The sequence below is a fragment of the Asterias amurensis genome, chromosome 6 (genome assembly GCF_032118995.1).
Source record: "Asterias amurensis chromosome 6, ASM3211899v1".
Taxonomy (NCBI): Eukaryota; Metazoa; Echinodermata; class Asteroidea; order Forcipulatida; family Asteriidae; genus Asterias; species Asterias amurensis.
The window spans coordinates 22,005,462-22,017,911 of record NC_092653.1 but is presented as its reverse complement, the minus strand read 5'-3'; the positions used below and the strand labels follow the sequence as shown (position 1 = coordinate 22,017,911).

Here is a 12,450-nt window from a genome sequence, read left to right as displayed (position 1 = left end):
CTATCGTGAAATTCATGCTTGTTTATCTTTTTGTTTTGTATAGGAGTTCTAAGTCACCATGGACGCCGCGACTCCCAACCAATTGGCGTTTTATCTGCCACCCCTTAGAACAAAAAACACTGGAATTGCAAATTCAGTTTATCCTGTATTGGGGCATCTGTCAACACCTCAAGGTTTAATTGCAGACTTTGCCGCCCAATTTAGCCTGGTGGTTAGGGGTACAGCTGGTTTGCTGTCCCTGTACAGTTTGTAGGTTAAACAAATTCTTCCAACATTAAGATTATCGACATCTCCTCAGGATTATTATAGACCATGCGAAATTTGTTTACAACAGGTGTGACCTTGTACATTCTGGCAGGCACAATACTGCACAGGTCATAAGGGAAATTTGACATTTTGTGTCATAATTTCCAAATAAATCCAAGAATTATGAAATTTGAGATGAGCCCCCTACCATCATGTCAAAAGCTGATAAGATTTTGACAGTGCAATCTCCATAAAATATAAGATTTTATGATTTCTTCTATTAGGCTGTGTACAAATCGTTCCTGCAGGAAATCCAGGCTCTGTGGCTCTTTTGTAAACATGTGTATCACAGGTCACATCGTTTATAGCACTCATAGAAAGTTACAACAAGCAGGAAGAGACTCATATTTATCCACATTCTGAACTCAATTATGATATTTATAAACATAACAGGGAGCTGCAATCTCCAAGGACTGTGCGGCACCTAAATGTAGCCCGAGCCCTAAATGTAGCCCGCCGGGCTACATTTTGGTACATGTTTGGGCTACATTTAGGTACATGTACATGTTTGGGGCTGCATTTAGGTCCGGGCTACATTTAGGTACATGTTTGGGCTACATTTAGGTCCGGGCTACATCTAGGTACATGTTTAGAGCTACATTTAGGTCAGGCTACATTTAGGGCTCGGGCTACATTTAGGTGCAGCACAAAGGACCGAGTCAGTGTGCACAAAATGTAGGGGCTCACTTTCCAGAGTTCATCAAGGTCGGACGACCACTTCAAGGTGATGGCTACACTTGACTGATTTGGGCCGTCAACCCAAATCAACTGCAACCAGTGACCTGTTGCCACCTACTCCAGTGACTGAAACAGGTTTATCAGTGGACACCACTGGTAATTACTAAAAATAACTAATAGCATAAAACCTCACTTGAAAACGAGTAATGGGGAGAGGTTGGTAGTATAAAACTTTGGGAGAAACGGCTCCCTCTGAAGTGACGTAGTTTTCGAGAATAATTTTCCACGAATTTGATTTCGAGACCTCACGAGGTCACGAAATCAAGCATCTATAAAAGCACACAACTTCATTTGAGCTCAAGGTTTCACAGGTTTGTTATTTTATGCATATGTTGAGATACACCAAGTGAGAAGACTGGTCTTTGACAATAACCAATAATAACCACTACCTTCCCAACTTCTTACGTGCCTTGCTCAAGGACACAGGTGTCATGAACGGGATTCAAACCCAAACTCTACTGGTGGCAACACCAAGGCTCTCAGTCCGTAAGGGTATCATCCATTAGGAGCCTTCCCAAATTTCCGCGAAGCAATATCATTGATGGCCCAGTCCTTTGCCAAGTGTCATGACCCGGGGATTCGAACCCACGCTCTGCTGCTGAAAAACCCGAGCGCTCGATCCGTAAGGAAGGGTATATGCACATGGGTATCATCTACTATTGTGGTACCATTCCCAATTTTTCAAGAAGCAATAATCATCATTGCTTGAAAATCAGGACACACCGACAACTAACCTGAATGGAGGGGGCGGTGCTGACACTTTCCGTTGTCGTCCGCCGTCTCGTCCATAGTCGATATCAGTCAAATCGGTAACTGACGTGGAGTGGGTAGCACTCAAAGTCCGCCGAATGTAAGTGTCTTTATGGCGGTTAATGAAGTTGCCCTGACAGGAACAAAATACACGTAACTGTCACGTTCATTTTAATTTTGGTTTTAACCCCTACGCTGATGTGAGTAGGTATACACATTCAAAGAGGGACCTATTACAAAAGAGAACATTAGGGTCTACGCGCATGCGGTGAGACAGGAAGGCCTACCCGGCGCAGCTATAGACAACGTCACTAAGTGGAGTGGAAGAAGCGTCGAAGAACTTAGATGAGCAGCGATTGAAAGACACCAGGTGATGGTGGCAACTCAGGAGTGCGCCACCATTCCGACCTGAGGACGCGGCGGCCACGGACGCTAGTCTATGCCGAGGGAAGATGATGATGATGATGATGAGGGTCTACGGTTTGGGAAAGGTCCATGTTGGGAAAACGTTCAAACCAATTGTTTTGAACCACCTGTTGTAAAAAGTTAGGGTAAAAACATAATAGGGACAATGGGAGGAGTCACACTGTCCGGTTCTTGTCCGGTTTTTTTTCTGTTTCAAAATTGAGTTTTAAAATGTCGATAGTAATTCCATACCGATCTCAGAATGACGATTTCATCTGCCACCGACTTGTTGTCTTCTGACCGAGTCTCCAGCTTGCGCAGCTTCTCTGTGATGTCATCAGTCCTCAACGTGACCCCAAAAATATCCTCATGGTACCGACCCTCGGCCTTAAAATATACACACACAAAACCGACAGAAATTGTTAAAATGATGGACACCTACACTCTAAAAAAACCACATGTGAACAATATAATAAGTCTGCTGCCAGCAAGCGTTCAAAAGTATCTTATTGGTTTATCTTGGATGATGACGTCAGACTTTGGTAAAACTTGGAAGTTTTAAGAGCAGTAAGTTGAACACATTGATCGCACATGACGTCATCGGCCACCATCTTTGATGTAAAACAATGGAAAGAGCACACGTGTACGTGCTGCGCATATGATGACTCTTACGCAAGCACGTTTAATCATCAAAGAGTAGAGTGTCATGACCGGGTTGTTGAGAACATCGAATTTAAGTTCTGGTGGTTAATTCACCAAAGTTTGGGTTGACTATAATTGCTTGTCTTTACCCAGGCATATAAAATTAAATGGGTACCTGCGAGGGTAAAGGTTGATATTGCATTTGAAAAAGCCTTTGGAGCGCCACGGCAGCTCAGGGCTGTATACTCCCCAGGGAGGTGAGAAAGATTACAGGAATGTTATTGACCCAATGACCAGGGCATTATTGTAAAGTGCGTTGACATGATTTATTGTATGTAAAATGCGTTATGTAATAATTTGTTTGTAAATGCTATCTTTGTATTATCTTCATTCTTACTTTCATGCGTTTTAGACGTTTTTTTGCCTCGTCTGTGGTCATTTCTCCGTTTTTAGCCAGAATGGACTGTATCGTAGCTGATACTCCAGCTGCCATGTTGACGTCACCACACACGTACATGTGACCTTTGACATTCTGGAGTATCTTGTACACCTTCTCCGAGTTCTTGCGCAGTAAATCCTGAACATAAGTCTGTAGGAGCAAATGAAAAGAAAAAAAGAAAAAAAAACCTCTTTCTTCACACAGAATTTAGTCCAACCAAAAAATAAAGCTTTTGAAAAGCATTGAGACATGGTTCACAACAGAAACCTGGGAATTCGCTCTGGGATCTGGTAAGTTTTTGTCCTTTTTCTTTTTTTCTCAATGGTGTTTTGAGTGTTCATTAGATTGAGAATTTAACTTCGTACCCTCAGAATTTGTGTCATGATTTTTAAAAGTGGTAAAAATTGGGCAAATCTGGTGACTAGCTGTCGAAATTATATTTGTTGGACCAGATTTCATTTGCCGCTCGAGAGAATCTCGTAACCCCCCAGTCTGACGGGAGGAGGGTTATACGTTATCGCAACTAGATGTTTAAAGTCGGAGCGAATAAAATCACTACAATCACGCGGTAACGCTTCTAGTAATATTTAAAAAAAAATTGTGGTAAAAATTAATATATTTTGTCCATAACCTTAGTATAATTTTGGGGATTAGTTTCTTAAAATGCATAAGTTGTTGTACTTCTTAGTACGTTAGTTTTTATTGCTGTTTATTTTCAGAGCCATATCCAAACGTGTACAAACAATTTTAGTTGTTTTCGACTTACTCTTGGAAGATGCACCTCTCGTGAGAAAGCCGTCCACATGTCTGTGAGGGCGCCCTCCTTCAGCGCAACTTGTTTTTCCTCTTTGTAAATGTTATCTAGTTTAGAATGTCTGCAGCCAAACGCCAGCGTGACGTCACCGAATTTGTGTTCGGTTATCTTGCTGTTTGTGTCTGCTTTTGACAAGCTTTCAGAGATGTCGAATTGACGTTGTTGCCAGAAGCTGCGGAATGGCGCAATGCCAGTGCCTGGTCCTACCAGTATCATTGGGGATTGTTTATCCTTCGGCATGTTGAAAGAAGACTCCCTATGTTGGTAACAAAAACATCTCTTTATAAATAGCCGATTTGTTTGTGTGTGTGTGGGCATGTCTACTATTGATAACCGAGGACATTAACAAAAGGGATCCGGGAAAAAGTCACACTGGGGACAGTTCTCGGTAGATTTTGTGTACAAACATGGGAGAACAAAGAGAAGTCCACGGTTGTGTGTGTATGTTATTGGATCTTCTCCCTGGATACCGCATCAAACCTCGCCAAATTTACAAGGAAGAAGGACGCTGACTCTGTCTAGACACTCATCTATTTTTGAACAAAATCCGTTTGAGAATTGACAGATTTATGAGCAAAAAACCTCCAAAATTTGTGGGGTTTTGCGCGCCGTTTTAACTGTTGCTACGGACCCGAGCGTAGCGCGGGTTTCCCGCTAGTATTTTTAATTACATGTATCAGTTTCTCAGACAAAATGATTTCCGTTTGAACTAAAATAATTTTGGTAAGGGAGTTGTGTGTAGGCTTAAACCCAGCGTAAAAAACATCACACTCGGTAAAAGTGTAATACTCGGTAATTGGTATCCACTTTCTATGTACGACCTCCCCCCCCCCTTATTATTTTTAGCAGTCCCGCTACACAACATGTAGTATCTTACTTCCTGATGTACAAAGGTACCGTGGTGTCTTCGGCCAGAGAGTCCAACCAGTTGGAACATACACCATGGTTGATAGCGCCACTTCCTGAAAACCAAATAAAAAAGTAAACATTTGTGTATGATTATAAATGATAATTATAAACATCAATGTGAGGGGCATTTATATAGGATGCGTTCGATTAGCTTCCCCGGGTTGACCCCGGTGTGTGGCGGTTTTTTTTCCCAGGACGAACGTGTGCAGATAATTACTCACATTCGTCCTGGAAAAAAACAAACGCCACACACCGGGGTCGACCCAGGGAAGCTAAACGAACGCACCCTTTAATATTTTCTAAAGCTGCCTTGAGATCTTATTATACAATTTTGTTGCTTAACGAAAGAATACGTGTACGTTTTTGTTTCTGTTGTCTTTGTCTTTAAAAAGGAAGGGGAACAAAAAGCCTCATTTTCCTATGTTAATGTCAGATTGTTTATTATACTGTTCTTCGAATTTTTTCATTTGTACAAGCTATTATATGTTTTCTGAACAATCACACTATGTATTGATTGATATTGACATGAAATAAATGTATCTGAAATGAAAAAAAATATCCAGTGAATTAATTTGTTGATCAGTGTGAATGCGACTTGCAGTGATTTTGTCTTGAGGCAAGACTTCAACGCTGCAATTGCTAACAAAATGCTATGCAAATTGTGCTGAAATTTTGCATGTTGCCGATCATAATTAAATTACCAATCCTAATTATATTCATGACCACAGCTGAATTCTCTCTGCTCCATTCAACATCACGTGCCAGACGCGGGCACGCGAGTATACACTTACGATGGTTAAGTTACCGGTCCCTTGGCTAATTAAAGTGATGTCACAAGAAAAGGGCTTTTAGTCAACTTCCAATACCTCGGGGAGCTTATGTCGACTGCTAAACCTCAAACCATGTTAGACCATTTGTTAACTATTGTATTTTTTTTTGAAGAAGTGTTGCAATGGGAGACCTGCGACCGTTAGGTGGCAGCAGACTGAGGTAAATTTCATAGCTCTGAGCGGACATTACGGACAACAAAGGAATGTCCTGGTAAGTCTGCTGCCACCCAAGTCCACGTTGGTTCTGTGAAGAACCGGTGTGTTCTTACTGCCATCCAAGAGCAAGACCAAATCCAAGGCACTGGCAATTTGAGCAAAGATTAGCTAAGGAAAAGGAGACTTTGGAACGCTAGGTGGAACGCTAGACTTACCAGAAAGTAATGTTAACGTAATTATGATTATGTGCATATTACCGTATGTGAGACCTTGGAACGCTAGATGGCAGCAGACTTACCAGGTAAAATGTTAATTGTTTACGTAGTTTTGCGCATGCGCACATTACCAAGAACAATGAAATTTTTTGGTAAGTCTGCTACCACCTAGCGTCCTAAAATCCACCATTTAGTACCTTTTGACTTGTACTGGACAACTGCAACGGTCAGATGCACCTCCCCAGGGTTTAGCCTGGGGCTGGAACTGACGGAGTAGTATCGTGGCCTTAGGAGTGGGAGCAAGGTTAAAAGCATGGAGGCTGGTATCCGGAGAGTTGGGAATGCTTCGAGTACTTCAGCTAGATTAGGGAATGTGTACTGCCATTCATCGTACACGGCTGAACCCTAAAAAAATGGTAAGGATAAACACAAAGGGGTTGTCAACTTTGACCCTTTTCGAATCCACGGCTTCGGCTCCAAATTCGGCCCAGGCTACCTAGACTTGATTCAAGTCCCATTCTCGTATGAGAGGTCCCTAATCATATAGCCTAACTTATTAATTTGAACATGTAGCATACACAGTACAGTGCGCGCTCGCCGTCACATGCGGAACAGATTTTGGAATGCAGAGCATCACAAGCAGTATTTTCCTGGGGATGGCACGGGATTGGGACTTGAGTCAAGTCTAAGGCTAGCTTGGCCCCGCGGTTGTTTTAACAATTTGCGTGTGCTGTCCGTACGCGCTCAGGGCTTCAGGCGAGACGATAGAGCTTGAAGCCGAAACCAAAGCCGAAGTCGTGTTTTCGAAAAAAGCCTATATCACATCGATCTAAAACAGACTGGTCCCCAAATGAGATATTCCTTTTGGTTTAAATAAGTGACCAAATGGTACTGTCATGAAGTTGAAAACATAGATTTACATATCTGAAAATGATTGGCAATGTCTCAGGAAACTGATACATTTTCAAAGTAGTTAAAACCATTTGCTTATAAGCAGGTCTGGATGGACCCAAGTTTGTGAAACACTACGCTTGCTTGGCTTTTACTACGCTCTATATGTATTTTTAATATAAATAAGCCATCAGTGTCCCATTGAATTCTGTCCGCTGGATATGTGGGCTGGGGGATGGATAGATTACTTACCAACAGGATCGATTCATAAAATTGTTGGAACAAATAATGTGTGGGAAATTCACTTTGAAAAAAAAAAAAAAAAAAAAACCAACCCAACATTCTACCAGTGTTGAAGAATAGCAGACGCACGCGATCTAGCCGTATCTGTAGCCAAAGTCACCATTTCGGACACGGCCTTTGTAGTTTGTTTACATTGACACCAATGGGGACAAATTAATTCAAGATGGCTGCACCATGATAAAGGTCTATTAAAAACAAACAAAACACAACACCTCATTGTCGGACTGTTGCTCCAAGTTTTCTTGTTGTAACTCCGTTCAAAAATCACAATCCAATCCCAGCAAAACAAACGGCAGACAATGGGTGTAGATACATGCAATGGATGGGTGAAGACACATGCAAATCAATGCAAAAATCAAAACTAAAGATCAAGTGGTAAAGTTAACTCTCTAGATTAGTGGATTAGTAACTAATAAACTAAAATTAGCAGAACATGGGGGATTTTAGAACGCTAGGTGGCAGCAGACTTACAAGGTGAATTTCCATCGTTGATAGGTCTGATGAGCATGCCCGGGCCTCTTCATCACCGAAAACAATGGATTTATAACTGTATGCTGCCACCTGGCGTCCACCATTCTTAAGTTCTGAATCACAGCATGCATTGTTCGAAACACACAAAATATTTTCTAAAGGTTTTGAGTTAAATTTGGTTTCGTCTGCAGAGATGATCGAAAATAAAATGAAAGTAAAACAAATTAATCAAAACACAAATGTGCATAAAAGACACAAACAACTTTATCAAACGTGACCACAAAATTTGGTATGTTGCCTTTAACAGGTTGAGCGAAATGAAGTTAACGGGAATGCTATTAAACGTCTTTATAACGTGTTTGTTTTTCATTTAATTACGTTGTACGCTTAAGAATTTCCGTAATTATAGATACAAAAATGAGACCCAAACCTGAGGGTTTTTGAAAAACTAGCAAAACTTCTGCCGTTGACGGCGTGCGTCAAAATGACAATACTTTGACATTATTGTAGTTTGTTTGTCAGTTTGTTGTACCTCCATGCTGCAACAATGCCAATGTGGCGTGTCTTGGTCTAGCGGTTAAGCGCACCTAATTCAAACTCTGGTGTTTCTGATCAGCAATGTGTGCGTTTAATCCCAACCGTGACACCTGTGTCCTTAGAAATACACTTAACTACGAAGCTTCATCCTTCGCATGAGACGTAATTCTGTTGGTCCCGTGTGTTAACGCACGCAAAACACACAATTCGAAAGAGAAGGGGTTCGTCTCGGTGTTCCTGGTTTGATTGGCACCTAGTAAACCATTACATGGTCCTTTAAATGTCTACGTCCCATAATTCAAACGTAGTTGGACATCTTGGTTGAATACTGTATGTTACAACACCGGGAGCGTCACTGAGTGATGGACATACACACTATAAGAATCCACTGTTTTTATTTCTATTTAGATGATTTGTGGAAGTCCGGGCTACATTTAGGTACATGTTTGGGGCTACATTTAGGTCCGGGCTACATTTAGGTACATGTTTGGGGCTACATTTAGTCAGGCTACATTTAGGGCTCTGGCTACATTATGGTGCCGCACAAACGTGCCTTTTACATACGTTCAAAAAACACAACGTGCATAACACTCTCAATGTGAACAAAATTAACACAAAACAAATATTTTTTTACCTCTCCTAAGCGAGACAGTTGTTTCTGTTCCAGTGGGCTTCTTGCATGCATGGATAGCGTCTTGAGCAACATTGGTGAAGGTGTAGATGTGATATCAAGGAGATAGGACAATGCATAGCGAACGGAACACGGTAGGAACCGGTTATGTGGAACCCAAGCTCGAACGGTACCTATATACATGAAAACAACGTTAGATGTGATATTAAGGAGATAGGACAATGCATAGCGAACGGAACACGATAGGAACCGGTTATGTGGAACCCAAGCTCAAACGGTACCTATATACATGAAAACAACGTTAGATGTGATATCAAGGAGATAGGACAATGCATAGCGAACGGAACACGGTAGGAACCGGTTATGTGGAACCCAAGCTCGAACGGAACCTATATACATGAAAACAACGTTAGATGTGATATCAATCAATCAATCAAATCAATCAATCAAACGTAATTTGTATAGCGCCTAAATCAAAAGTTTGCTCAAAGGCGCTGAGGCACAGAAGAAATAAAAAGTCATTGATGGTAGGCCTCCTGAAACAAATGGGCTTTCAGAAGTGCCTTGAATTTGTTGAGTGATGTTGTGTCCCTGATGTGATTGAGAAGTTTATTCCAGAGTTTGGGTCCATATACCGAGAAGGCTCTATCGGCAAAAGTGATGTGACTTGTTCTTGGAACTACAAAGTATGGTGAACAGGAGCTGTTTGACCGAAGGAGTCTCCGTTCAGCACCAACTTGCAGAATGTCTATGATGTAATGAGGGGCTTGTTGATGTAAGGCCTTGAACATGAGAACGATGACCTTGAAGTCGATCCTTTGTTGGATGGGGAGCCAGTGTAGTGTGATGAGTTCCGGGGTGATAGAGTCGAACTTGCGTTTCTTTGTGATGAGTCTGGCAGCTGTTCGTTGCATGTTATTTAGCCTCCTTTTGAGTTTTTGGCTGATTCCAATCAGAAGACTGTTGCAATAGTCGAGTCTTGAAGTGACCAAAGTGTGCACTGCAAGCTTGGTTGCGTCGACAGTCAGTAGTCTGCGGGCCCTGTCGATGTTAGTGAGGTAGAAGTTGGCAGTCTTGATGATGCTTGAAACTTGCGCGGACATAGTCATTGCAGGGTCAAACATGACTCCAAGATTTCTGACTGGCTTGGTTTCGACTAAGACATCAACTCCTGCAACTTTAACTGATTGAAGATGAAACTTGGCGAGTTGTGCTCTGAAACCGATCGCTATTACCTCGGTCTTGTCAGCGTTGAGTTTGAGAAAATTAGTTGACATCCAGGCCTGTACCTCAGTTATGCAGTCTTCGACTTTTGATACATTTTGAAGGACTTCAGAAGACTTGACAGGGCAGATAGATGTGTAAATCTGAGTGTCGTCTGCGTACATGTGTAGTTCCAAGCCATGTTTACGAATGATCTGTCCAAGAGGAAGAGTATATATCAAAAACAGCAGGGGGCCAAAGACTGAACCTTGTGGAACACCAGACAGCAGCTCACGAGGTTGCGAGAAATGGTTGTTGATATGGAGACGTTGCGTTCTTCCAGACAGGTATGATGCGAACCACTTCAGTGGAATATCCTGCACTCCCAGCAGTTCTTCCATCCGAGCTAGTAACACTTTGTGGTCGATCGTGTCAAAAGCGGCACTGAGGTCAAGCAGAACTAAAATGGTGATACCTTGCTTTTCCATGGTCCACATGATGTCGTTATGAACCCGAAGGAGTGCTGTTTCGGTGCTGTGAAAGCGCTTGTATGCAGACTGCATGGGCTCATGAAGATGGTGATCACTCATGTAGTTGGTCAGCTGTCTGGCGACAACTCGTTCAAGTACTTTGGATATGAAGGTCAGGTTACTGACAGGGCGGTAATTCTTTAGAGTATTGGCATCCAAACTTGGTTTCTTCAGCAACGGTGTGATAACTGCAGATTTAAGACAAGATGGAACTACACCTGATTTGAGGGATGCGTTCATAATACTACTGATGGTAGGTAGAAGAGTGTCCAGAGACTGCTTAACCAGCCAAGATGGTATTGGGTCTAGAACACAAGATGGGCTATAGGTGACTTCGAAATAATCTCGCCTACTTCTTCGTCGCAAGTTGTTGTGAAGGAATCCAAGGACGAGCCTAATCTGGATCGTGGAACTGCAACAGATGTGGCAGAAGAGAGGCCGTCTCTGATAGACTGAATTTTGTCACTGAAGAATGATGAGAATCGTTCTGCCAATTCCTCAGGACAGACATGATCTGGGAGCTTAGATGGCTTCTTCTTATAAAGGATGTCATTGATGATGCCAAATAGCTGCTTAGAATCATTACCACAGTTGATTATCTTGTCATTGAAGAAGCTACATTTGGATTTGTATAGAAGCTGGTTGTAGTTATTCCTGACTGCCTTGTAACGACAGAGGTCATCGTTAGATCGAGTAAGTAGCCATTTTCTTTCAGCGTTTCTGCGATTACGTTTAGCCAGATGCAGAGAATCAGAGTACCAGGGTTGCTTGGGACGTACTGGCACTGACCTAGTGGATGCAGGTGCATATTTGTCCAACAGGTTGGTGAGAACAGTGTTGTACTGCTCTACAGCGTCACAAACATTAGAGGCAGGAGACGCCATGAGCTCTGAGGTAAGAATATCATCCTGGAAGGACTGTAGATTAAGAGATCGGAACTTCCTGGATGTAAAGGTCTTCATAACTGGTAGTGGCTTAGCAATATCAAGATAGCAAGCAATGAGTCTATGGTCGGAGATTTGATCCAGGACATGGATGTTCTTGACTAAAGAGTCGGAGTCTCGGGATATCACAACGTTGAGCGTATCACAACTATGGATATCAAGGAGATAGGACAATGCATAGCGAACGTAACACGGTAGGAACCGGTTATGTGGAACCCAAGCCTGAACGGTACCTATACATGAAAACAACGATAGACTACATTTCTTTCAACGTTGCCAAAATTAAAGCCATTCGACACTTTCGGAACAGAGTTACAAATAACTGACAGAAGGCAATAGTAAAAGACTTCCCTCGAAATTGTTCCGTGAAATGCTTTACTTTTTGAGAAAACTTTAAAACTCGATATCGAGAATAACGGATTTAGTAACACATGTAATGACGAAACGTGCGGTAACAAAGGTGGGCCATATCGTTACTTTCTCTCGACTCCATTGACTGATTGAGCCTGAATTTTCACAGGTTTGTTATTTTTTATGTAAGTTGTAATACACGAAGTGTGGGCCTTTGGAAAATACTGTTTACCGATGTTGTGCCATTGCTTTCATTAAATTCAAATAAACCTTTATATATTTTGGAATCGTTTGGTGGTTTTAATCAATAATTTTGACGTACACAATAAAACCAACATGTGAAAATGATTGTTTAAAAGGTGGTCGCATTTTCTATATATTGTTG

General features: G+C 41.9%; 1 protein-coding gene across 1 annotated transcript in view; it reads right to left on the bottom strand.

Annotated features, from left to right (window-relative positions):
• LOC139939000 (nitric oxide synthase, salivary gland-like) overlaps positions 1–12,450 on the bottom strand; it is a 44,706-nt gene that overhangs the window by 4,002 nt on the left and 28,254 nt on the right. Inside the window, exons 18-24 of the mRNA XM_071934705.1 lie at positions 9,041–9,210; positions 6,402–6,609; positions 4,972–5,056; positions 4,047–4,350; positions 3,239–3,430; positions 2,452–2,586; positions 1,779–1,927 (exon numbers count right to left, since the gene is read on the bottom strand). Coding sequence (XP_071790806.1) covers positions 1,779–1,927; positions 2,452–2,586; positions 3,239–3,430; positions 4,047–4,350; positions 4,972–5,056; positions 6,402–6,609; positions 9,041–9,210 — 1,243 coding nt within the window. The remainder of the gene's footprint in view (positions 1–1,778; positions 1,928–2,451; positions 2,587–3,238; positions 3,431–4,046; positions 4,351–4,971; positions 5,057–6,401; positions 6,610–9,040; positions 9,211–12,450) is intronic.